Source organism: Ornithorhynchus anatinus, chromosome 19 (assembly GCF_004115215.2).
Source record: "Ornithorhynchus anatinus isolate Pmale09 chromosome 19, mOrnAna1.pri.v4, whole genome shotgun sequence".
NCBI classification, from domain to species: Eukaryota; Metazoa; Chordata; class Mammalia; order Monotremata; family Ornithorhynchidae; genus Ornithorhynchus; species Ornithorhynchus anatinus.
The window spans coordinates 24,499,899-24,527,860 of NC_041746.1; the positions used below are offsets into that span (position 1 = coordinate 24,499,899).

A 27,962-nucleotide genomic window follows, 5' to 3' on the forward strand; every position below is an offset into this window, starting at 1 on the left:
AGCCCGTGAAAGAGATTGAGAGGGAGCAGTCAGAGAGATAGGAGGAGAACCAGGAGAGGACAGTGTCAGTGAAGCCAAGGTTGGATAACGTTTCCAGGAGAAGTGGGTGATCCACAGGGTCAAAGATAGCAGAAAGGATGGAGTACAGGCCATTGGACGTGGCATGCTTTGTTCTTTTTAGTGCTTTTATTGCTAAATTACTACATTATTTATATCAGTTTAGCCCTTAGAATACTGCAAGGAAGGGGTATGGTGCAAGTCTTATTAACCCCATTTTACAGATGGAGAAACTGAGGCATGGGGAGGTCAAGGGACTTGACCAAGGTCATACAACAAACAGTTCTAAGACCTGGGTCCTCCAGTTTGCCATGTTGCACTTTTTCCACATCACCACACTGCTTCGCTATGAGCCAAGCACTGCAGTAACCACTAGGGTAGATGCAAGACAATCCAATCGGGCATAGTCCCTGCCCCACATGGGGTTCACAGTCTAAATAAGAAGGAGAACAGGTATTGAATCCCTATTTTACAGATGAGGAAACTGAGTCACTAAGAAGTTAAGTGACTTGCCCTAGAGCATACATCTGAGAGGATTAGAATTACCCGAGCTAGGATTAGAACCCAGGTCCTGTGACTCGCAGGTCCCTGCTCCTTTCACTAGTGGGAGAAATAAATGACCCTTTATTTTTGATTAGTTGTCAAACTTTTAGCAAAATAAAAACGCCAACATCCAAATGACTTGCTATTGTAAGAAGGAGAAATGGAAAGAACAGTAAAATGTGTGCAGATGTGAAAGGTACAGATGTGAAAGATTTGCCGTCCAAATGTTTTAAGAAAACAGTTCTCAAAGTTTCAATTAGTTAAGGTTTCGATTCCACACGAAGGTTTTGGGTCGATGATATTAGAACACCATTGGCAAATTGTGTGGTGTTAACTAAATGCACAATAGAGTTATAATCCTTAGAGGGTGTATCTGTTTTAGAAAGGGCCAGCTTCTTTCAGAGAATCCGGGTGGTTGAGCCTGGGCTTTGGCTTGGCTTTCGGCCTGAATTATATCTGTGGTCTAGAGGAAACCTCACAGGCTCTCTTTGAAAGAATATGCTGTGTTATCTACTCTGCAGGAAACTGTTGAGGATTAGTATCTATTATGGTATTGTATTATTTAGCTTGTTTTCAAGGTCCAGTGGCTATGAAGCCGAAGCATGAGTTCAAAAGGAGAGATTGTCTTGTCAGTTAATTCTGTAAAGGGAAATGTCTGAGGAAGAAATTGTACTTAAAAAAAAAAATAAGGTTTTTTTTTAAGCGCTTACTCTGTGTCAGGCACGGGGGTGGTTATAAGCAGATGAGGTTGGGCACAGTCCCTGTCCCGCATGGGGCTCACAGTCTTAATCCCCATTTTACAGATGAGGTCACTGAAGTACAGAGAAGTGAAGTGACTTGCCCAAGGCCACACGGCAGACAGGTAGTGGAGCCGGGATTAGAACCCATGACTTTCTGACTCCCAGGTCCGTGCTCTATCCACCCCACCATGCTGCTTCCCACTTAAGGAACTTAAGGTTACACTGGGCCAAAAGAATGATTTTTTAACTTGAGTCATAGTGCCTTCACAGGTTTCTCTGACTCATCTGTCAAGAGAGTGTGATTCAAGACACCAAAACCTCTGTTCTCATCTGCTGGAACTCATTTTCTGGCCATTGGCAGGGCTTTTGTGAAGAACCTGAAACAAAATGTCACACCTCTGCTTGGGCCTGTGCTTTAAAATGAGTCCCTGAGCAGTGAGGTATCACAACATCCTTAAAGAGATGGAATTTCATCTCCAAGAATGCAGAAACTAAAAAAGCTCACGTGTGCTCACTAAGTTCTTCGCCTACAGACATTAATTCAGCTTAACTCACGTTCTACTATTAGTCATTTGTCTAGCAGTCTACCTCAGCTAGAAGCAAAATGAATCTTCTGGGTTCCACGTAGCGCAGCCTGAACTTACCCAGAGGAGGGAAAAATAAGTCAATTTATGACTCGGATCGCTGTAATCAGTTGATCAATCCATCAGCGTTATTTATCTATTTAGGCTGTAAGCTTGTTACGGTCAGAGAACGTGTCCACTAGTTCCCAAGCACTGCACATAGCAAGCACTTAGTATATGCCATTGATTCGCTGAACACTTATTCTGTGCAGAACGCTGCAGTAAAGAACTTGGTAAGACAATAGAGTTAGACTGGAGCCTGCCGTCAAGAGGTTTACGATCTAGCAGGGGAGATGGACATTAAATTAAATTACAGGTAGGAGGAAGCAGCAGAGTTAAAAAAATGCCTTACATTTGCGCTGTGGGGGATAATAAAAATACAGGTGATATTTGTTATGCGCTTACTACGTGCCAATCACGAAGCAGCGTGGCTCAGGGGAAAGAGCCCGGGCTTGAGAGTCAGAGGTCATGGGTTCGAATCCTGACTCTGCCCCTTGTCAGCTGTGTGACCGTGGGCAAGTCACTTCACTTCTCAGTGCCTCAGTTCCCTCATCTGTAAAATGGGGGTGAAGACTGTGAGCCTCACGTGGGACAACCTCATTCCCCTGTATCTCCCCCAGCGCTTAGAACAGTGCTCTGCACGTAATAAGCGCTTAACAAATACCAACATTATTATTATTATTATTCTAAGTGCCGGGGTAAATGCAAGGTACTGGAGTCGGAGAGAGTCCCTGTGCCAGCTGAAGGACGGATAGGTCAAGTGACTTTCCCAAAATGAACAGCAGACACGGGATGGAGCTGGGATTAGAACCCATGTCCTCTGACTCCCCGGCCCCTGCTGTTTTAGACCAGGGGACCCAAGTCCTTAGGGTGATAAGGACTCGGGTGCTCAGGTGACGCAGGAAGGGGAGAAATAGGGTGATCAGATGAGAGATATTAGTTAGGGAAGACTTTCTCAAAGTGAGGGGATTGCGGTAGGACTTTGAAGACGGGAAGAGCATTGGTCTGCCCGATGGGAAGGGGGCAGGAATTCCACACGGGAAATAGGATGTGAGCGAGGAGCCGATGGCAGGGGTGATGAGAGTCAGGCACGGTGAATAGGTTGGTGTTAAAGGAGCCAAGTGCGGGGGCTGAGTTATAGTAGCGGGCCAGCGAAGACAAGGGGAGAAAGCGGATTGAGCTCCTTAAAGCCAAATAATTCCTCAGGCTCGCAGGCATGCCATCCCGGTGGAGGATAGAGCACGGGCCTGGGAGTCAGAAGATCATGGGTTCTAATCCTGACTTTGCCACTTGTATGCTGTGTCACCTTGGGAAAGTCACTTCACTTCTCTGAGCCTCAGTTCCCTCATCTCTAAAATGGGGATTGAGACTGCGAGTCCCATGTAGGACGGGGACTGTGTCCGAACCGATTTGCTTGTGTCCTCCCCAGCACTTAGTAAGGTCCCTGGCACCCAGTGAGCGCTTAACAGCTACCACAATTATTATTATTTTCAATGATTGCGGGTATAGCTCAGAGAAGGTATTTTTCACTAAGTCACATTGACTGGAAATCTCCATATGGGCTGTTTTTCTCCATAGCCTCAAAAGGTATGTATGGTGAAACACAGTCTCGTTGTTCTGAAGAATCCAGTTTCCCAGTTAATGAGCAAAAAAACAGTGACGCAACTGGAAATAGACCCCCTTATGGCTGCCATTACACTTCTATCTTTGACAGTCGGACATACTATTTATGTTTGTCTGTCATTAGTGTACTGATGCTTTTTATGTTTGTGTATTTCTGTCATCTGTGTTCCACAGCCTTATGTTTGTTTGGGTAAATCCTCTCGACGGTAAACTCGTGGGTGGGAAACATGTCTCCCAACTCAGTTGTACTGTACTCTCTCAAGTGCTCGGTACAGTGCCGTGCACACAGTAAGAGCTCAATAAAATACCATCGATGATGATGATAATGGAGCTTGCCCTTTGTCTCCACTTGAATGTCAGGTTCTCATTTATGAAATCTTTTGGCCCTTTCATTCGTTCATTCATTGTCACATTTATTGAGCACTTACTGTGTGCAGAGCACCGTACAAAGCACTTGGAAAGTACAATTCAACCACAAATAAAGACAGTCCCGGCCCACAACAAGCTCACAGTCTAGAATGGGGGAGACAGGCATCAAAACACCTAAACAGGCATCAATAGCATCAATATAAATAAACAGAATTATAGCTGTAGACACATCATTAATGTAAATAAATAGGATTATAAATATGTACATATATACACAAGTGCTGTGGGGGGAGGGGGTAGAGCAAAGGGAGCGAGAAGGGGTGATGGGGAGGGGAGGAGGAGCAGAGGAAAAGGGGGACTTAGTCTGGGAAGACCTCCTGGAGGAGGTGAGCCATCAGTGGGGCTTTAGTGAAGTGCTTCGCCCAGGATGGAGCGACATTCGAGGTTGTTCCAGGAATGTGGTTTCCTGTTTCTAGATCAATTCGGGTTCTGTCCTATGGGCACCTTAGGTGACTAAGAAATGAGAAGCAGCGGGCCCTAGTGGATTAAGCACAGCCTGGGAGTCCAAGGTACCTGGGTTCTAATCCCAGCTCTGAAATTCATCTGCTGTGTGACTTGAAATAAGACGCTTCACTTCTCTGGGCCTCAGTTCCCTCATCTTTAGCATGGGCATTAAGACTATGAGCCCTATATGGAACATGGACTCTGTCCGCCCTGATTTCCTTATATCGACCCGATTGTTCAGAACAGTGTCAAGCACATAGTGAACGCTTAACAAATACCATAAAACAAAAAAAGAAAAAAAGAAACCAGTCTGCAGTGATGATTGACTCATTCCACATACTGAGGACTTAACTAAGACCATAAAAAAAAAAGTCTCCAGTGACAATCATGTCAACATTTTAGCAGCCTTCCGGTATTCTGGTGAGCACATCCTTCCACACCAACTGAGAACAGACCAAGAGGCAGAGGACTGACCCAAATGGTCCCTCAACCTTTCCTTCATCTCACGGAGTTCATAGAAACCAAGAACCTCCTTTTTGCAATTCCCCTTTTCGTTGTCAGAAACGTGTCGGGCCCTCAGTCGAGGTCTGAGTAGTTTTTGCCTGTCCTGTTAGTCAGAAAAATGACCTTTTCTAATTGAATCTCATTACCTGGGAATCAACAAATGGAGTGGTCTATTTTTAGGTATCCGGTAGAAGACAGCGGCAGGCTAGCTGGCTTAATTGGATTGTGTCGTTCCAATGTGTTGTTATCCAGCCTGGCGTTATCTGTTCGCCTTGAGAGCAAGCTAATTCTTTTTAGGTGTAATGAAAGCATTTCCATTCCCACGCCATGAACCCGCCACCCAGTAATTTGGGTGATGATTTTTTCGAGTGAAACCTCTTTCTCTTCATGTGGTAGGAGCAGTATGGAGATATTCTTACGGGACCTTTTTTCTTTTAATGGAAGTAAGAAAACAGTAACATTAGCTTTATTCCTGCTTGAATCCACCCCAGTCCTATCCAGTAACTAAGCCCAAGGGACTCTGTATTTTTTGTTGTCGTTGTTTTTTATTGGTTTGCTTTATGGGACTTGTTAAGTGCCAGCCACTGGACCAAGTGGGGTAGATGCAAGCTAATCAGATCGGGCACAGTCTCTGTTCCACATGGGGCTCACAGTCTAAATTGGACAGAGGAGGATTTAATGCGAGAGCGAGTTCCATTTGACAGGAAGGTCTTGAGCAGTGAATGTTTGATAAGTGCCTGGTACTGATTACTGTTGGATCAGAGCATCCGAAATGCTAGTGACTAGAGCTTTTGGTTCTTAAAGGGTCAGCTAGCTCAGCTTTTACTCTGTGCATTTTATTAATATAATCAGTTATGCCATTGTGTTCAGATGAGCTTTTATATTGGCATGGGAATAAGCACCTGGGATTCCCAGAAATTACCTGCTTTTTCAAGAGATGTTTTCTCCTTGATGCCTATTTTATGTTTTTCATTAGGCAGAGGGGAGCGAGCGAGAGAAACCCTGACAGATGGTTTGTGTTAGCACTCCGGCGAGCTGTAGGGTTCAGAAGAAAAATATTCCAATTTCACTAGATTGTTGTACTATACTTTTTGCATGAAGCTTTGTCACTAGAGCTAAATTCTGCATGTTTATAAACATTGCTGCATCAGAAGAAAACTAAGATATCTATGTATTCCTTCAGTCGTATTTACTGAGCGCTTACTTTGTGCAGAGCCCTGTACTAAGCTCTTGGAAAGAGCAATTCGGCAACAGAGACAATCCCTACCCAACAACGTTAAGTAAAGATATATTCAAGGAGGCTTTGCTTCTACTGCAAAATTATTTAGATAACTGCCCCCCAAAATTATAGTATGGGCTCAATTAACCAGATCGAGCAGACTACAGAAACAGTCCTCTCAAAGGTAATCAGTGACCTTCTTCTCGCCAAATCTGAAGGCCTCTAGTCCATCCTAATCCTCCTAGAACTCTCAGCCGCCTTCGTGTCTGTAGACCACCCCCTTCTCCTTGAAATGTTATCCAACCTTGGATTCAGTGACACTGTCCTCTCTTGGTTCTTTTCCTATCTCTCTGACCGTTCCTTCTCATCCCCTTTCACTGACTCCTCCTCTTCCTCCTACCCTCTGACAGGAGGGATCCTTCAGGGCTCAGTTCTAGGTCCCTTCTATTCTCCCTGTAAACCCACTCCCTTGCAGAACTCATTCGCTCCCTTGGCTTCCATTACCATCTCTGTGCAGATGATTCCCAAATCTACGCCTCCAGCCCTGAACTCTCTCCTTCCCTGCAGTCTCACATTTCCTCCTGCCTTCAAGACATACCTACTTAGATGTCACGCCGACACCTCAAATTAAACATGTCCAAATCCGAACTCCTTATTTCCCATCCAAACCTTGTCCTCCCCGGTCTTTCCCATCACTGTAGACAATACCACTGTCCTCCTTACCTCACAAGCCCTGATCTCGTCTATCTCACCTCCCAACTCCTTTCCCATGTCATCCCCCTAGCCTGGAACTGCCCCCCGCAACCCACCCATATGCACCTCAATCTGTGACCTCTGGACGCTTGATTTCCTCCAAGCCCACAGCACTGATGTACTTATCTTTAAATTACATATTATAAATTATTTGTTCCTACTAATGTCTGTCTCCCCCTCTAGATTGTAAACTCGTACGGGCAGGGAACATTGTAATTCTGTTCTATTGTACTCTCCCAAACGCTTAGTCCGGTGCTCTGGACGTAGCTCTCGATAAATACGGTGGATCGAGTGACCAATTAGTCAGTCTTTCAGTGGTATTTATTAAGTTCTTACCGTGTGCAGAAAGCTGTACTGAGAACTGGGGAAACTACAGTACAACAGAAGTGGTAGATATGATCCCTGCCCACAAGGAGTTTACAGCCTACAGAGGGAGACAGACATTAAAATAGATTAGGGATAGGGAAAATAGTGGATTGTAAGAATATTTAAGAGATCTACTGAGAGAAATGAAATGGTATAAGGAGAATTATGTCCGTTCCATTCGAAATGGGACGATGACGAGGAGGAGATTGCCCGGGGTGTCACTGAGCTACCTGCCCACTATCAAACAACTTCACAGTTGTAAATCTTTGTGGACAGGGAATGTGTCTGTTTATTGTTGTACTCTCCCAAGGGCCCCCTCAGGGTTGCACCTGGAGAGTTTCCAATACTCTACTAGTCTCGACTACGGGAGGGAGAGTCAAGCAGAGGCACACCCGTTCCGTTCCTAGCTTGGGCAGTGGCTAGCGAGTGGAGGGCCATCGGCTACAAGTCAAAACTCACCTGGTTGGGCAGCAGCGGCGTGGGAGAGAGTCGAGGGCGGAGACTCGAGTTTACTGTGTGGAAGGAGGCAATCGTAAACCACTTCTGGATTTTGACCAAGAAAACTCTATGGATCCACTACCAGAACAACTGCAGATGGAGAGCGGGGCGTTCTGGGAGAGATATGTCCCTATAGGTCGGAAACGACTTGACGGCATAAACAAGACAAGACCCTCCCAAGTGCTTAGCATAGTGCTCTACACACAGTAAGGCGCAATAAATACAATTGAATGAATGAATATAAGAACGAGCCCCAAACCTGTCAGGAAATCCAGCCAATTCTTGATGTTAAAGCCACCTGCGATCTCTCAGCTTCTGCTCTCTTTCTGTTACAGGAAGAATGCTTTTTAAACCTCGAGGCTCCTATCTCAAGAGTGTGTGGCTACGACACCCCCTTTCCTCACATCTTTGAGACTTTCTACATCCCAGACAAATGGAAATGCTACGACGCACTTCGCAAGATGATCAACTATTGATCCAACAGGTGAGTCCCCCCGAGCGCCTCAGAGAAAGTGACTCCTTTAGTGTGACTTGGTTCCTTCAATTCATTCGATCATATTTATTAAGCACTTAGTGAGTGCGGAGCGCACAGTACAATACAGTAAACAGTGATGATCCCTGCTCGCGGTCTAGAGGGGAAGGGATCGAAGGAGGTAGGCGAGCCCTGAACTCTGTTCTAAATGATAAAGACATGTGAATCACAATGCGGACTAGAGGCCAGCAAAGATTAGTGGTTTAGCTGCTCCGAAAGGCTGCCGAAAGAAAAAAAATAAATGTTTCCAATCGACTGTGGTTGAGCCACATAAGGCAGGGGGCTCCTTAAATAGGAACGGAGATTTTCCACGCTCACAACGCCACTCCATTCGGTAGAACCCTGGGCTACAGGCTAGCTGTTGAGCCGTAAACATCACTCGGTGACCTCTGAGGAACGGTTCTTGAAAGTGACTTTCAGCATTTTCGAATCTGTACATTAGTGGGATTCCACTAGATAATTAGCCCACTGTGGTCATTTCTGCCGTTTGCAAAATGCATCGAGCCTTTCACGGACACGGTGTATTCCATTATCTTTCCGTCCGCTTGGAGACTGTTAAAAAACATGGAGACTAATAGATCTCTTTGTAATGTAGCATCTACGTTCTCTGTAAATATAATTCGCATTGAGCGGTGCTGAGGCCTTTGAGAGGAAGTCGAGAATAAGGGTGATGGGGTTTCTATGCTAATAGCTAGTACCACGATAAAAGGAAAAAGTGATTTATTGTACCTTCTAATTCTCTGGTTAGGTATGCAGTCGCTGTGACATTTTCTGGGATTTACTGCTAGAGGACACATGAATAGAGGTTTCTGAGAAGCAGCGAGGCTAAGGAAAAAGAACACAGGACTGGGATTTGGAGCCCTAGGTTCTAATCCCGGTTGCATATGCCTGCTGTGGGACCTTGGGCAAGTCAGTTGACGTATCTGTGCCTCAGTTTCCTCATCTATAGAACGGGATTAAATACTGGCTCTCCATACCTCTTAAACTGTGAGCCCCATGTAGGACCGGGACTAAATGATAATAATAATAATTATGGTATTTGTTAAGCAGTTACTATGTGCTAAGCACTGTTCTAAGCTCTGGGATAGATGCAAGTAATCAGGTTGTCCCACATGGGGTTCACAGTCTTAATCCCCATTTTCTAGATGAGGTAACTGAGGCACAGAGAAGTTAAGTGACTTGCCCAAAGTCACACAGCTGACAAGTGGCGAAGCCGGTATTAGAACCCACAACCTCCGACTCCCAAGCCCGTGCTCTCTCTACTAAGACACACTACTTTCTGATGTGTATGTATTTTATCTACCCCAGCATTTTGCAAGTTTGTAAATTCATAAATTTACAAATTTGTAAAAGCTATATGAACACCACAGTTATCTTACTCCAAACATATTGGAAAAATGCGTATTCCTCCGTTTCGACCATCTCCGTTGGGCCACGCAGAGATGGTCACTCAGTCAATCAAATTTATTGAGATGATAAATCAATTCTGTCCCTCAGAAAGTTATGGGTTTAATCATTTCTTAGATAGCAAGCAGGATAAAGGGAAAGTAGGTTTTCTACTCTGTTAATAGCAACAGGAATAATAAAAATAGTGCTACTTGTTAGTGCTTGTGGGCAGGGAATGTGTCTATTGTTATACTGTACTCTCCCAAGTGCTTAGTACAGTGCTCTGCACCCAGTAAGCGCTCATTAAATAGGATTGAATGAATGAATGAGTATTTATTGAGCACTTACCATGTGCAGAACACTGTTCTAAATGCTTGGGAGAGTACAGTATAATGGAATTAGCAGACAGTTTCCCTTCCCATAATGAGCTTTCATGATCCAAGCACATCATCATTATCATCATCATAATGATAATAGTAGTGATTGGTACTGTACTAAATACTTGGGTAATTACAAGATAATTAGGTTGGACACGGTCCCTGTCCCAACCCAGGTTCCCACTCTCCAGGAGGAAGAACAAGTATTTAATCCCCATTTTACAGGTGCCGAAACTGAGGCACAGAGAAGTTAAGTGATTCGCCTACAGTCACACGGGAGGCAAGTGGCAGAGCCAGGCTGAACAACTCAGGTTCCCTGACTCCCGGGCCTGAGCTCCTTCAATCAATCAATCAGTCAATCAGTTGTACTTATTGTGCACTTGTTGTGTACCAAGCACTTGGGAGAGTACAATACGACACAGCTGTAAGACAAGCCCCTCTGCCCTCAACGACCTTTCAGTGTAGAATTAACAATTTAGCTTTCAATTATAGAATGCTGCTTCTCAGTAAAATGAGTTCATTGTGGCGGGAATAAATATACATTAGACAGTGACCAAATGTTGCTTTCAGTCAGTTACCCTTAAAATCTCTCATGTGGTGATATTTTCTTACACAGGTTTGGAGAAGGAGGAAAAAAGGTGGAGGAGGAGGAAGAAGAAAGGAGGAGACGGAAGCATTCTACCGACCCCTTAGTCCTTACCTAGACCTGATCACGACTCCCCAATCGTGTTGTCCAGCCTTGCTGAAAATGCAGATCAAAAACTCAGGCAACTGCCCCCTAGTTTAGGCCTCAGAAGACCCTGGATTTTAAAAAAAGAGTAAAATTAAAAGGTGTTTTCAGAAGTAAATGTTTTCCAGAAAATGAATGTAAAAATGTGGATTGAATTTGTAGAACCCCAGCAGATCTCAATATTACACGATGGCACCGTGTAAATATTGGCTCTGGAATTTTATTCAGCCAGCCACACTCCCCCGGTTGTCTTTGGTTTTTGTCTTCTTCTAAGGAGATGAGTTTCCAATAAAATCCTTTATGGTCAGTTTAAAATGATATTGCAATAATTAAATTGTCTATTCTGTTTTAAATCGGAAGGTTAAGGGAAAATTTATGAATCATTCCCTGGGTATTAGAAGGTGAAAACCCGGGAGGGAAATTGTCAGACTGAAGCAAAAAATCCTAATGGAATTTTAATCAGTCGGTAGTACTTACTGAGTGCTTACTAAATGCTGGGCACTGTAATAAGTGCTTGGGAGAGTATGATATAACAATGGAAAACAGACATAAAAATAAATTATGGATGGGGGAAATAGGAGAGAATGAAGGATTGCAGGAGGCCCTAGTGGAAAGAGCATGGACTCTGAGAATCAGAGGATCTGGTTTTTAATCCCAATTCCATCACTTGCCTGCTGTGGAAACTTGGGCACATCATTTCACTTTTCTGGGCCTCAGTTGCCTCATCTGTAAAACGGGGATTAAGACCGTGAGCCCCACGTGGAACGGGGACTGTGTCGAACCCGATTTGCTTGTATCCACCCCAGCGCCTAATACAGTTCCTGGTGCTTAACAAATACTGTTATCATTATTATTATTATTATCATCATTATCGTTATCGTGTGCCAAGCACTGTTAATCCCCATTTAGCCGATGAGAAAACCGTGGCACAGAGAACTAAGTGACTTTCCCGAGGTCACATTGCAGGCAGGTGACTGAGCTGGGATTAGACAATCCCTTTACACCTCTCTGGACGACACAGGCAGTACCAGCATAGCATAGTGGATAGAGCATGACCCTGGGAGTCAGAAGGTCTTGGGTTCTAATCCTGGCTCCGCCACGCGTCTGCTCTGTGACCTTGGGCAAATCACTTTACTTCTCTGGGTGGGCCTCAGTTACCTCATCTGTAAAATAGGGATTGAGACTGTGAACCCCACATGGGACAGGACCTGTGTTCAACCTGATTCGCTTATATCCTCCCAAGCACTTAGTACAGTGCTTGACACATAGTAAGAGCTTAACAGTTACCATTATTATTATTATTACCAGTACACACAGCGTCTCTGCTCCCCGGTAATGGGGCCCGCGTTCTCCGTCCACCATTAACGTTCCCTTCCTGATAGCTCACTCGTCTTGGAACCGATATTCAAGAGAGCCAGGAAAGATCGCAGACCTTTCCGCCCCAATTCGGTTCAACGTTGCTCTGTCGACTTGACTTGCCACCGAAGTCGCATTAATCCAAAAACTGCCTTTAGATGTCACTTTAAATAACACACGTCCGAGGGAGACTGAAATTCTATGTCATTTGGCATAATTAAATGTAGCTATTTTGTCATACTGCAATTTACTGCTTTGCTCATTATGTCTACAGTTTTGATATTCTTCCTGGATTTGAACGGGTTATTTCAGTTCAAGCCTACCCACATTTCTAGGGCACAGATGGTGATTATCTTCAGACCCCAAACCAGACAGAATTCTCTCTGTGCTCAGTGCGGAGGGACTCGGGGATGATCTTCAACAGAGAAACCAGCGCCGGCACCTCAAATCAAAGGATAGAAGCCGTCACGTTCGACAGAGCGAGGAAACTCCTCTCCGATGGACTCCTGTTCCATGTCCAACCCCTAATTGTCCCCGTTGATGTCGGTTAAACCCAGAGTACTGTATTTTCGAGGCCCGGGAGGTGATTATAGAGTCCCCCAGGAGGAAATCTGGTTTTGATTACGAGAAATAGAAAAATAGTGAAATAAGAAGTTGAAGCCGCTGTCGACCAAGAGGTCTTCCAGTCAAGTGGCCTTACCCGTGATTCCAGCCCCGCCCAAAACTATTCCAGGTACGGGATCCCAGGCTATTAGTCGTAATAATAATAGTATTAATTGTTCGATCCGTTAAGCGCTTACCTTGTACCAGACCTGGTACTAAGCACTGGGGTAGGTACGAGAAAGGTCAGATACAGTCCCTCACCCACATGGGACTCACAGGCTAAGGGGGAGAGGGAATGGATAGTGAATCCCCATTTTACAGATGAGGAAACTGAGGCACAGAGAAAGGAAGTGACTTCCCCAAGGTCACACAACAGGCAAGTGGCGGAACTGGGATCAGAATCCAGGTCCTCCGACTCCCAAGCCCGGCCTTCTTCGGCTAGATCATGCTGCTTCTTTTTCAGCCCGTCTCGGGGTGAACTTCCGCTGTCTTTAACTCAGTTCCCATTAGCAACCTTTAAGACACATTCTGATCTAGGATACTTTCTCTACATCCCATCAGTCGCAAATGCAACCGGCTAATCATCTAACCACAGACATTTTGTTAGCTTTAAAGATCAGCCTTAATGGGGGTCTCTGATGCAACACTCAAACCACTAGTCCAATCAAGAGCTTAATTCCTCAGAACCAAAGTTGAATTTAAAAACCAATAACAAACAGATTTACTAGACGCATTATAAATACTGGGTAGTTCTGACCGCCTTCCAAAGCAAATAAAAGTACACTAATGAGCATTATTTGAGCAGTATTTAGAGAAGCGGCATGGCCTAGTGGATAAAGCAAAGGCCTGGGAGTCAGAAGAACCTGGGTTCCGATCGGTGCTACGCCCCTTGTTTGCTGTGTGACCTAGGGCAAGTCGCTTCATTCCTCCGTGCCTCAGTTATCTCTCCTGTAAAATGGGGATCAGTACTGTGAGCCTCACGTGGGACACGGACCGCGTCCACCCAGATTAGGTCGTATGTATCTTAGCGCTTAGTACGGTGCCTGGCTCATAGTAAGCGCTTAACAAATACCACGAAAAGACACAAAACAACTGACTGGCTGATGGAGACAAAGTTGAGTGAATTTAGTTCCTTAGCTCCTAGGGAAGCTAAACCGGAGCGAACTGGATGCGCTGCTCCGGATCTAGGAGAATGCTGAGCGTGTTATTCAAGATGCGTGTTCAGCTCTGAGGAGCATTGTGTTAGTGACGTCCGTCTTCTGCCTGAAATGGAATTACGGTAATGCTGGGATGGGTAATGTGGATAAAATTCCTACAAGGCTGAAGAGAAACAGCACCCTGCTCTCCGCTTACCACAACCTCACACATTTTACAAATGCCTTCAGCCAGGAGAAAACACTCTTTCTTCCATATAAAGTTAGGAATGACTAAAAGGCATTCATGGTGATGTTCTGCAGTTTCATTTCTTGGGGGTTTAATCATCCCAGCGTGTGGTACGGTATGGGCTCTGGAAAGGGTTTATCACTTACATATTTTTATTTTTACCGTCTAGCTAAAACATGCAATTACACAGAGGCTGAGATGAATAGGCCCAGCTGAGGGAAGGAAACTCCAGCCCAAGCCAGGCACCAAATAACCCACAAATCACCGGTGTTACCAGCGGAAGAGCTGGATGCCAAATGTCGATGGTAACTAGCCGAGTACGGGCCCTGGGTTCGGATCATCAGATCTCGGTCCCGACTACCGTATACCGACGTCGATTTGTCAAAAGGATCTCCTTGGGGGAGACAGCGTGGAGGCTTAAATGTATTTTAGTTGTTTCAATTGGGGGGAGACGTCGTGATCCCGGACATGGATCGCTGCTGGAGAAGCGGAGTGGTTTAGTGGATCAAGCACGGGCCTGGGAATCAGAAGGACCTGGGTTCTACTCCCGGCTCCGCCACGTGTCTGCTGTGTGTCACTGGGAAAGTCATTTAACTTCTCTGTGTCTGTTACCTCATCTGTAAAATGGGTGTAAGTGTGTGAGCCCCGTGTGGGACAGAGACTATGTCCAAGCTGATTGACTTGTATCTACCCAAGCGCCCAGAACAGTGCTTGGCAAATAGTAAATGCTTAACAAATACCATTATTATTCTTATCATTATTATTATTAAATGGCGGGTGAGTTGGTGATTTTCTAGTGTGATTCCGGAGCAGATATTCTGCTACCAAATAAATGTGTTTGCCAGTCCGGTGCAGTGGAGATAAGTAAATCTCGCTGTCCTCCTACTCTTTACTTCCTGGGTCGAGGTTACTGCCAAGGATATCTCAGTGAGAATGGGCCTCTTCGGCTTTCTGCTGAGATTAGAACTCCAAACCCGTTCACGCTGGATAAATGGACCGGATGATAATGGGAGCGAGTGTGTGAAATTCAGAGAATGATGGATTCGGTTTTCCTCCAGCAGATCCCGCAGTATTCCTGAAGCAGTCGAAGGTAAGCAAAAGCACCTCTGTGTGGCTACTGTGGGGATTCCAGATCTCATCAATCAAGGATGTCTTGCAGCAAGTAAGCTTTGCTATTTTCCCGGGTGTCGGGTTTTTGGCAGGGTAGCTTCAGGACCTAAACCATCTGAACCGAAGGTAACTGGAATGTCCCTAACAGTTGCTCAGTGTGTCCATGGTCCGTGGAATAAATCAAAACCTCAAAACCTCAGAAAACGGGAATGACTGATGGAAGGAAGTGTGTGGAACCAAAGCTCATATTTTCATTTGGGCGAGCTAATGTTCTAGTTTTCAGGAGAGACAATGAGAATCTTACAGGGTAGTTTTTGGATTCAATTAATCGTCGGAATACTGGGGCTCCTACCGAAAGATAGACCAATTTAAGCGAGCAGCATGGTCAGTGGAAAGGACACAGGCCTGGGAGTCAGAGATCGTGGGTTCTAATTCCAGCTCTGCCCCTTGCATGTTGCCTGTCCTTGGGTAAGTCACTTTATTGCTCCCTGCCTCAGTTTCCTACCCCCCAAAATGTGCATTAAATACCTGTTCTCCTACTTATCCTGTGAACTCCTTAGGGGACAGGGACTGTGTCCAAATCCATCAAAAATCATATCTATTGAGTCCTTACTGTGTACTGTGTACTAAGCATTTGGGAGAGTATAATATAACAGAGTTGGTAGACACATTCCCTTCCCACGGTGAGCTTACGGACTAGAGGGGGAGATAGACATTAATATATAATTATGGATATGCAAAGACATGCTGAGGGCGGGATGAATAAAGGGTGCAAATCCAAGTTTATATCCAAGTGTCTGTCTACCCCAACACTTGGAAAAGTTCTTGACCCACAGTAAGCACTTAACTACCACAATCATCATCATGATCATCATTATTATTATTAATAATAATGATAATAATCATATAATAATGCAATAAACGACGTATATGCCATATAGTATACAGTATAAATAATATGTAATAATATGATCATCAATGATAATAATCGTAATAATGGCAGTGACGGGTTTTTAAATAGGAGTCAGTTTTCCAGGGATTAGCTCCGCCTGCAGTCATCTCTCTTGCTGATCCATAAGCCAGTTAACTTTAGGAGTGGCCCCGATGCCTTCTCTTGGTCTTCCTTTCAACATCAGTGGTGAGTCAGGGAATGAGGTGACTCTCTGCATCTTGGTGCTGGCCCTGCCGTTAATGCGATCTGTAAGTAGGAGCTGGATCCTGAACCTTTCGGAGACCCAGGGAGCTAGAGGTTCATCTGTCCTTTGGATTGGAAGTTGATGTCATTGATGGTCAGGAGGATACCAGTAATTGTGGGATTTGTTAAGCATTGTACCAAGCACCGGGGCATAAGGACCAAGATACAGGAGCTCTCAGAAGATTCCAGTCCTGTCTCAGCTTTCTACGTAGACCATCCAGGAGGTGAATCAGAAAGGATTTCCCCTGGGCACTTGACTCAATCACTGGGCACTGTATCGAGCACTTGGGAGAGTACAATACCATAGCGTTGGTAGACACAATTTAATCAATCAATCATAATTATTGAGCACTCTAAGCTCAATATGGGCAGGGAATGGTTCTGTTTATTGATGAATTGTACTCTCCCCAGTGCTTAGTACAGTGTTTTGCACAGGGTCAGCTCTCAGTAAATACGATTGAATGAACTGAGCACTTACTGTGTGCAGAACACTGGATTAAGTGCTTGGCGAGAAGGACACAACAATATAACAAACTCATTCCCTGCCCACATTGAGCTTACAGTCTAGACGGGGAATCGTTCACTCAATCAATCCATGGTATTTATTGAGCACTTATTGTGGGCAGAGAAAAACCACTGGACTGTCATCTCCTTGAGGACAGGAGAATGTGGCTGTTATATTTTTGGGTTTGTGCCCTGCACAAAGTAAGCGCTCAATAAACTTGATCGATTTAATTGTGTCTACTAACACTGTAGTATTGCACTCTCCCAAGCGCTTAGTAGACTGGTCTGCAAACAGTAAGCCCTTAGTAAATATTATTGATTGATTAATTACGTGGTTAAGCTAGGCCAACATTTTACCAGACCTCTCTTCCATTTCGAGTCTTGACTCTAACAGCTTTTCTGCTCTCAAAAAACTATTTCTCCCCACTGCATACAGTAGTAGAGTCAGGATTCCCAGGAAAGACTTTTGCTAAAGTTGTTTGAAAATGCAAATATTACAAGCCCCGCAGGCTTACATCCAATTTGTATCTCCTCTTTAATCACTTGGGGAACCAAGGGACAGCTGTCTCCTTAGAGAAACCCTCAATTACATGGGAACGCTTATCTCCGTCTGAAAGAACGGAGCTTGTTCTGGAAGATTGAAAGGAGCTGTTCAACTTTGAAGTGAGTTACCTTAAAAATGCTCATAGAACTTTTTCTTATACTTGAAGATGATTTTTTTTTTCCATAAAGTTAGAATTTTTTTTTCTCGCTTAGATGAACCGAGCAAATAAAGTCAACCGACATAGAAACTGAAAGATTTGCCGAGTGGTTTGCGAAGACCTTCCTCCGGACGTTGAAAAATGAGTATGAGGCTATTGCTGCGGAGCTCTAGTGAAGCAATAAAAACACCCTTTTGCTATCTTCTGTACAGGAAGGAGGAGGGAGAGCATTTCAAGGCTTTTTTAGAAACTGCTATTCCCATATTTTAAATAGCTCAGGGGTATTTTGGGCCAATGACCGACTGGACAAGTGCAGTCTGGAAGCTCTGCAGAGTTTGCCTCGGGTCCTTTCTATATAAACACAGTGGCTAAGTCTGCTTAGGACTATTTATTTATTTCTTTTTTAAATGGATATTTTTGTTGGAAATATCCCGGTGGCACTGAGGGGAAAGGAAATTGCCCCCAGAGAGTGGAAAAAAAAACCACAAAACACCCTCTCCCAGGGGAACAGATAATGAAGCATAAATAAGGGCAGATAAGGAAGAAGTTAGCACCCGGTGTTAACAGATGGGAAACTGTGCGTGAGAGGTCAGCCTCTGCAGATGAAGGAAATAGCATTTCGGACTCGGACGCATTGGATCCCGGTGTTCCGTAGAGCTGGCGTGGGCTCGGCCGTTGCAATTACTCAGGTGTTGTGTTCAAACAGAGAGGGGGAGGATGCTTCCTGGCTGGAGGATTTTTTTCTGCCAGTGGCCATTTGTTTGCCCCATGCAGATCCGCTCACTCTCTGGCTAGTCCCAAGGGAACCAGCGTGGCCTAGTGGATAGAGCACGGGCTTTGAAGTCGGAAGGACCCGGGTTCCCTTCCTGGCTCTGCCACTTGTCTGCTGGGTGACCTTGGGCAAGTCATTTCACTTCTGTGGACCTCAGTTCTCTCACTTGGTAAATGGGGATTAAGACCGTGAGCCCCATGTGGGACAGGAACTGTGGCCAACCCGATTTGCTTGGACCTACCTCAGTGATTAGTACAGTGCCTGGCACATAGTAAGCGCTTAACAAATAGCAGAATTATTATTTGGCCTCCGTCATGGTAGTTACCCGGGTAGATACAAGGTCTCTCTCAGGGTAATCTCCGGGCAGATCTGGTCCCTGGCTAGTTCCTGGGCAGATTCGGTCTCGAAATGGGCCCAGGGCAGACGCGGAAGGTTGCCCGCTACTTCTGCATCAAACAGAAACTCCTTACCGTCAGTTTTAAGATACTCGATTACCTCTCCCCCTCCTACCTTACCTCACTGATCTCCTACTGTAACCCAATCAGTGTTATCCGTTGAGCCTTTACCGTGTGCAGAACGCTGTACTATGTCCTAGGAAGATTGCAATACAACACAACCACTCTAACTCCCTTTATCCCAGGGTCACTTGGTGCAGAGTTTATTCAGCCCCCAGTGTTTCCTTTTTTAATATGTAAATATATTAGATGGGATTTGTTAAGCACTTTTCTGTGTGCCAGGAATTGTTCTAAGCACTGGGGTAGATACAACGTTATCAGGTTGGGCACAGTCCCCGTCCCATATGAGACTCAATCTCTATGCCCATTTTATGGATGTGGGAACTGAGGCCCAGAGAAGCGAAGTGACTTGTCCCAAGTCACCAAGCAGACAAGTGGCGGAGCCGAGATTAGAACCCAGGTGCTCCTGACTCCCAGTCCTGTTCCCTACCCACTAGGCTGTGCTGCTTCCTGGCCAACATTAACAGAGGCAGCAATACCATCCCACCTTCCCCCTTTTCATTTGCACATTTCCGGGTTATTTTCTTCCCCCTCCACTACTAGTAGATCTGCAAACTTTGTCCCTGGAAAAGTCACAGTGGCTACCACCGTGCTATTTGAATTCTTAGCTGTAGGAATACTCATTTGATGTACTTTAATTACGGGGGGCCCTCGAGATTTCCACTGCTGCCCACTTCTGGTTGAGCCATAAATACCTCATGAATAGTCTTCGTCGTGTTATTCTAGCCTTCCTCTTAGGGCTGGAGCCCTAGGAAGTACTAAAGTGTGTGAAAAAGGAAGGACTGGAGGAAAATAGGGTGGGGTGTGTGTATGGGGGCTTGGGAGGAGGTTTGAAGACTTTCCAACCTCATGAAGGAAATTTGGGTTAGGTTTTAGGAGACGTTCGGGGTGTTTTTTTGTTTTCTTGGGCCCTCACCATTCTTTTCAGCTGGATTTGCTTAAGTTTGGCTTTGAGGAAACAATCAAGAAGCCTTCCCGATTAGGGCGCATCTGATCGGCAGCTCGAGTTATTGCTCTTGATCCCGGACAAGTCACTTCACTTCTTTGGGCCTCAGTTCCTTCATCTGTAAAATGGGGATTAAGGCGTTGAGCCCCAAGTGCTTGGGAGAGTACACTATAACAATAAACAAGACTCATTCCCTATCCATATGACTACAGGGATTCCCTCATTATAATATTCTCCTTTTATTTATTGCGGGTTGAGCATATGTGTGTGTGTTTGAGAGAGAGAGAGAGAGACAGAGAGTGAGATTGGGTTGTTTTCCCTACTGTTTTACAGGGAAATTTCTGAGGTTTTCTCTCTTCCTTGCTCTGCTTTTGCAGTCAATGCGAAGTTTACCTTGGCTCAAACTTCACTCTCTCCTTCTCCCCCCCACCCCCCCCCCCCGAAGTACTCTGCCTTGAATAGAGAGATTAAAAGCCCTTTTCAACAGCTTTTTGTTCTCTGTTTGGCTAGTGTTAAGGCAGGTCTCTAGAATGTGAGGACAAGGTGCTTTTTGATTGAATAGGATGTGAAAGATAACACTTTGAAAACTAAATATTTACATATGTGCCCATAAAAAAAAAAAGACCCAGCATCTAATGCATGTTCTTTTATTGGTCCACACAGAATAAGGGCTCATAACAAATCACTGATTGACAGACTGAGGGAGCCCTAGGCCAGGGCAGAGGATTTGTTGGGAAAGGGTCCATCCGAGTAGGGGGCTGAGGGGGTGGGAGGTGGTGTGTCCTGGACAGGCCCAAAGGAAGAGTTCGATCCAAGAGCCGCAGAGGGAGAAAGTTGAGGCTCTGCCCACCTGTTTAATTGGCCGGTGGACGAGCCGTGAGGATTTAGGGCAATAATAAAAATAATAATGGTATTTGTTAAGCGCTTACTAAGTGCCAAGCACTCTTCTAAGCGCTGGGGGTAGATACAAGGGAATCAGTTGTCCCACATGGGGCTCACAATCTTAGTCCCCATTTTACAGATGAGGTAACTGGAGGCACCAAGAAGTTAAGTGATTTGCCCAAAGTCCCACAGCTGACAAATGGCAGAGCAACGAAGGCACGGTCTCTGACTCCCAAGCCCGGGCTCTTTCCACTAAGCCAGGCTGCTTCTCACCCCCAGCTTCAAAGCCATATTGAAGGCCCATCTCCTCCAAGAAGCCTTCCCTGACTAAGCCCTCCTTTTCTCTTCTCCCGCTCCGTTCTGCATCGTACTGACTTGCTCCTTTTATAATAATAATAATAATGTTGGTATTTGTTAAGCGCTTACTATGTGCAGAGCACTGTTCTAAGCGCTGGGGTAAACACAGGGGAATCAGGTCGTCCCCCGTGGGGCTCACAGTCTTAATCCCCATTTTACAGATGAGGGAACTGAGGCACAGAGAAGTTAAGTGACTCGCCCACAGTCACACAGCTGACAAATGACAGAGATGGGATTCGAACTCATGAGCCCTGACTCCAAAGCCCGTGCTCTTTCCACTGCGCCACGCTGCTTTTATCTATTCCTCCTTCCGGCCCCATGGCAATTATGTACATGGCGATCATTTATTTCTATTAATGTCTCTCCAATTATGCACATGGCAGGCATTTATTTATTTCTATTAATGTCTCTCTCCCCCTCTAGGCCATAAGCTCATTGCGGTCAGGGAATGCATCTGTTTATTGCTATTCTGTTCTCTCCCAAGAGCTTAGTACAGCGCTCGGCACACAGTAAGACCTCAATAAATATAATCGAATAATTCAACGAATGAACTTTGGCAGGCCGGATCTGCGGCATGGGAATGTGGGAATGGCTGTCGTCAGGGATCCGGCTGGAAAAGGAAGGGTGAGGATTTGGATTCCTCCTGAGCCGTGGAAGACTCAGCCTCCAAGGCCACTGTCCGACATCTCTCTTTCCCCCCACCGAATCCTCCGTCCACTCGTGGTTTACAGCCCTGTTTTATGAGGCCATCTGGGAAAGTGAGCAGTAGCCTACCTGCCTCTGCTTTATGGGCGCCCTTAGTCATCGAACCGTCCCCTCTCCCGCCTCCTCGACTGGCTGGTGCGTTCCGCCGCCGCTTCGTTTACGAGGCCTGGATTGAGTGGGCTGTGGCCCTCAAGGCCTCCAGTGACATTTATGGTTTCCTAATTTCTGACGCTTTCTGCTGCTGCCTGTCTGGGTTGCTCTGGGGAAAGGAATGCAGCCCTATCCGTGGCTAGGAGACCTCTCCGGGTGTGATTTGTGAGTCAAAGGCCGATAAATTCCCTTTCCTTTATGGCTTTCGCTGACCTCTGCTGAATGGGCCCTCCCATGACCATTACACTCTGCTCCCGTCAGCTGCTGAGTTCTGACTGTCCACATTTGTCGCTGTGAGCAGGGAATGTGTCTGGTATATTGCTACATCGTACTCTCCCAAGTGCTTAGTACAGTGCTCTGCACACAGAAAGTGCTCAGTAAATACGACTGATTCCCCTAATTCTACCCTTTTCCCTTCCCCACCACAGTGAGATGGAGGTCAGACTTCGGTGTAGATTTATATTAGGAAAGAAAGATTGCAAATTAAATGGGAAATCTTAGGTAGCATCGATAAATCAGTGGTATTTATCGAAGGCTCACTGTGTGCAGAGCAGTGTACTAAGCACTTGAGAAAGTACAATGCAACAGAAGTGTAGACACAATCCCTGTCTACAAGGAGTTTATGGTGTATAAATTTATCACCAGTCTCACAAATGTAAATGTAACTGCTTCAGGTGGTTTGGACAGTATGGTCTAGAAGAAAGAATACAGGTCTGGGAGTCAGGAAACCTGGGATCTAATCCCAACTCTGCCACTTGTCTGCTGTGTAACTTTGGGCAAGTTATGACCTTGGGCAAGTCACTTCACTTCTCTGTACCTCAGCTACCTCATCTGTAAAATGGGGATGAATACTGTGAGCGCCACGCGGGACATGGACTGTGTCCAACCTAACTTATATAAACCCCAGCGCTTAGGAAAGTGCCTGGCACAAGTAAATGCTTAACAAATAACATTTAAACAATGCTTTACTGAGACTCCACTGGTTTCTCTTCCCCAGTGGGGCCCAGTTCAGCTGCTCTAACAGCTGAATGCTCCCAATCAGTCAGTGGTATGCTATGCTATGTGCACAGCACTGTAGTAAGCGCTTGGGAGAGTACAATACAACAGAATTAGCGGACATGTTCCCTCCCCATAATGAGACTCTTGGACCCAACGTGGTTGCTTCTGGACCGGATCTGGCCCGTTCTCAGGTTCCTGTTTGAGGCATACGACCTCTCGCCCGTGACGGTGACTCACCTTATTCTCTCCGAACATTTTCCCTTCATTTATTTCCAGCTGCAGCTGTCAGCACACCGCGTCTTGGTTTCAGAAAAGCATCACGGCCTTGCTTTCAGAAAAGCATCACTGCCTCCTGAGGCTGACACGCATTTAGAGGCGGTGATGTTCGAGATAAATGCTCAGCTCGGACGCCCAAGACTTGTTTTCTTTCACCCCTGGAGGGGCTTCAGCTCCCTCTTCCTCTAAAGGAGTTCAGTCTTCACACACTGGGTTTTTGACTCATCTCTTAATAATAATTATGATCTTTGTTAAGTGCTTACTGTGTGCCTTGTACTGTAGTAAATACAAAATAACCATGTGCAGACACAGTCCCTGTCCCACATGGGGCTCACGGCCCTAATCTCCATTTTACAGACGAGATAACTGAGGGACAGAGGAGTTAAGCGAGTTGCCCAGAGTCACACAGCAGACAAGTGGCAGAGCTGGGATTAGAACCCAGGTTATTCTGAATCCCATGCCCGTGCTCTATCCTCTATACCATGCTGCTTCTTGGGCAAGTCACCTCATTTCTCTGTGCCTCAGTTCCCTCATCAATAAAATGGGGATGGAGGCTGTGAGCCCCACATGGGGCAGGGACTGTGTCCAACCTGATTTACTTGTGTCCACTGGAGCGCTTAGTAAAGTACCTGCCACATACAAAACGCTTAGCAAATACTATAATAATTATTATTATTATTATGTGCATTATGAGATCCTGGGGGACTTTCCCAGCGGATGGTTTCCCAGCCTAAATTTTAGTCTGGCTGTGTCAAAGTATCTCGATCCAACCGGGACTGTAAGCTCATCCTCTAGACTGTAAGCTCACCGTGGGAAGGGACCATGTCTACCAAGTCTGTTATAGTGTACTCTCCCAAGTGCTTAGTACAGTGCTCTGCGCATAGTAAACACTCAATAAATACCACTGATTGACTGATTGATTTCACTACCTATTCCTGCAGGGGTCTGGTGTGTATTCTAGAAGGAAAAGAATTTCGTGGTAGAAAATTAGGTTCATTAATAAAGCCACATAGATCCAACCCAATGTCCCACCCCAAGTTGTACATTGTACTGAGGGATGGAATGGACAGTGCTGACAGTTTTGGATCCTGGTAGTAGTAAAAATAATAATAGTAATAAAGACTGTGGTATTTGTTAAGTGCTTACTATGTGCCAAGCACTGTACTGAGTACTGGGGATAGAAAGAAGAAACCAGGTCCCAACTGGGGCCTCACATTCTAAGAGGACGGAGCACAGGGATTGAATCTCCATTTTGCAGATGAGGGAACTGAAGCATAGATAAGTTAAGAGATTTGCCCAAGGTCACACTGCAGGTACATGGTGGAGCCATGATTAGAACCCAAGTCCTCTGACTCTCAGAGGCATGCTCTTTCCACTAGGCCACACTGCTTCCCAGGGATCATGATAGAAACAAGTCTGTCTTCTCGACAGGGAACATTTTCAGTTCTTCCTTGGCTCCTTTTATCTCAGTTTTTTTTCCCCCCTAAATTACCTGTATAGGTTACAAGCTCAGTTGGAGTGATCTGAGATTAATTATGACTTGTTTTGTAAAGCGCCATTTTGGTTGGTAAACTTCTTCTTTTCCTGGGGTTTCCCTCCATTTTACCATTTGGGGAGGATAGAATTTAGGGTGAAAGAGAGAATCCCTTTTACCCACAGCGAGCAATCTCCTGCAAGGGGTCGGATATACCCAACTGCTGCATTTGAAGACAAAAGCCTTTTAGCTCCAGACAAACCAATCTCATAAAATGATGTTTTGTTGATTGAAGTGTAAATGAATTCAAACCATATGGAGTAAATTTGCTTTCAAGGGCCCCAAGGGTTTAAAAATTAAGGGGGGAAATGTGCTTTTAGTTGGGGTTTCAAAGGGCGATCAAGTTCACCGAAACAGAAGTTATTGGTCTCATATCCAAGCACCACCCTGCTCTTTCCAAACACCCTCATGCATATCATTGTTGGCAAGGGAATGGTTCTTCAAGAGTATCACAGGCCATCCAAGTGCCGACTTACTGGAGAAGAATCAATCGAGGAATCGATTGTATTTATTGAGTGCTTCGTGTGTGCAGAGCGCTGGGCTAAGTGGTTGGGAGAGTACAATAGAACAGAGTGGGTAGACATGTTCTCTGCCCATAACAAGCTCACAGTCCAGCGGGAGAGACAGACATTAATATAGATAAATGAATTATGGGTATGTATATAATTGTTGGTTAAGGGAGGAATGAATAAAGGGTGGAAATCCAAGTGCGGAGGTGACACAGAAGGGAATGGAAGAAGAGAAAATGAGGGCTCAACTGGGGAGGGTCTCTTGGAGAAGATGTGACTTTGATTAGGCTTAGAAAGTGGGGTGATTAATTGTTCGATATGAAGAGGGAGGGAGTTCAGGTCAGAGGCAGGACCCGGGTGAGAGGTCAGCGGTGAGATAGATGGGATCAAATGCAGTGAATAGTTTGGCATCAGAGGAGCAAAGTGTTCAGGCTACGCTTGGCTTTGAAGAATCTGAACAATTCCCACTGAGATCATTGCCTGTTGGAGCTTTGCTTTTTCATCTCAGGCTCCCAACACAACATTGAATTTCCTCAAATCCAGCGGGACCCACCAAAACCTTTCCTGGCATCTGCTCCACTCTGCCTCTTTCTGGAGAGTCGTTCTTGGCCAACACCCTTCTCCACTCCACCTAGCTCCTTCGAAGGTTCTGAAGGCGACTGATCCCTTCTGCTTCCCTGAAGATCTTCCCGCTTAAAACAAAGGGAGGTGACGTTCTGAAGAAGTGGGAGCAACACCGCGGAAAGACTAAAACTGCCAATGTAGAAGGCTATATTTCCAAAGTCAGTTTAAAGGGAAATTCTGCGGCTCATTTCCTATACTGTGATGAGTTAATCATGGGCTGTTCCACCTGAGGCTCGTGCAAAGAAAAAACAAAAATCTGCTCTTGGCTAGTTTCTACCTTCAAGATGTAACAGATGAGGATTTGAAAGCATTAAGAGATTTCCCCTTTAACATCTCTGAGTAGATTAATAGATGGAAAAGAATCCCATCTGCCTTCCTGAATTATCTTTATAATGCTAGAGCCTTCAGGGAAGATGCTGGTCAGACCTGTAGCAGTGACAGGGTTTGTGAATATCATGAGCTTTTTTTGCCCCCGAAAATGGTGGAACAGATGGGATTTTCACCTCGGCGGGCCAGAGGATAGTGCTGGTTGGAAAAACAAGATCTTCAGGATCCCAGTGGTTTCACTGGCTTAAATGTAAACTCACATCCTCTTCTTACAGTTTCCTGTAGGCCCCTGGTCTAGAGATTCAGTAGATCTTGGACTCCTCTCAAGAAGGGACTCTTAGTGTCCTTTAATTTTCACAAGAATGTCTCGAATGGTAGCCACTTTATATGGTATCTGTTAAGTGCTTACTATGTGCCAGGCACTGTTCTAAGCACTGGGGTAGATACAGATGTTCAGGTTGGACAGTCTATGTCCCACATGGGGCTAACTGAGGCTCCGAGAAATTAAGTGACTTGCCTAGGGTCAGACAGCAGATGAGTGGCGGAGCCGGGATTAGAATCCAGATCTTTCTGACTCCCAGGCCCATGCTCTATCCACTAGGCCTCATTGCTTCCTCCGTTCTAAAAACAATAACAATAATGATTATGGCATCTATTAAGTGCTTACTGTATGTGAGGCACTGTACATTATACACAGTGTCCTTTGGATTTCAGGTCATTCATTCATTCATTCAGTCATATTTATTGAGCACTTACTATGAGCAGAACACTGTACTAAGCTCTTGGGAGAGTACAATACAACAATAAACAGACACATTCCCTGCCCACAATGAGCTTACAGTCTAGAGGTCTTGTCTGGATGTCTCTGGATGCAAAAAAGGGAGAATTAAGAGCTCTTTCTTTGTCTTTCAATAATTCAGTAATATTTATTGAGTACCTCCCAATGTACAGGGCATTGTACTAAGCACTGGGGAGCTCCACGGATCCCAGAGGACTCCTGCTTTAGGGATAAGGGAAAGGGGAAATGGCAGACACACAGTTAAAAATAGAAATGAAAAATTCAGAGAAACCAGGCCCGCAAGAAAGCAGTAAAAGCTATGATATGTTTTGGCTAAAGGAGTGTCTCCCAGGCTCTTCCCTATTTTGAGTTTTCAAATCCAACAACTGGGACCCTTCTCCACTCAGTGGAGAAGTTGTGCTAAAGAAGAGGTGCTGCAAAAAAGATCAGGAGGTTCCAGAGAGGTTTGGATCAACTCAGGGATTAGAATTTCACAATGGTTTGCTAGAGGGAAAGTCACCCCTAATCGTGAGGGCAGCCAACATCCATTTTTTTCAAGAATCCTGGTGTTAATGTCGGATATTGATTTTTTTAAATGATTTTTTTACGCACTTACTCTGTGTTGAACACTCTTGTAAGCGCTGGGCTAAATACAAGATAATTAGGTCAAACCCTGTTCTTGCAAATATTTCTATTCGGTCTCCATAAGGGCTACAGGGAGAAGTAGTGTGTTACCTTGTACTCTCCTGAGCACTTAGTACAGCGCTCTGCCAACAGAAAGCGCTTAATAAATAGCACTGAGTGATCGGGTGAATCCGATCCAACAGAGTGGGTTAGACACGTTCCCTGCCCACATGACAGGTGATCCATCAGGGGCCAGAAGTATGTAATTGGCGCCAAGTCCCCACGATG

The 27,962-nt window shown here is 45.3% G+C and overlaps 1 protein-coding gene across 1 annotated transcript in view; it reads left to right on the forward strand.

The window, feature by feature from the left end:
* Nucleotides 1-11,142, forward strand: part of BCKDHB (branched chain keto acid dehydrogenase E1 subunit beta) — a 135,378-nt gene extending 124,236 nt beyond the window's left edge. The window contains exons 10-11 of the mRNA XM_029047545.1: nucleotides 8,135-8,283; nucleotides 10,711-11,142. Of these exons, the coding sequence (XP_028903378.1) occupies nucleotides 8,135-8,275 (141 nt within the window). The 3' untranslated portion in view covers nucleotides 8,276-8,283; nucleotides 10,711-11,142. The remainder of the gene's footprint in view (nucleotides 1-8,134; nucleotides 8,284-10,710) is intronic.
* Nucleotides 11,143-27,962: the final 16,820 nt, after the last annotated feature.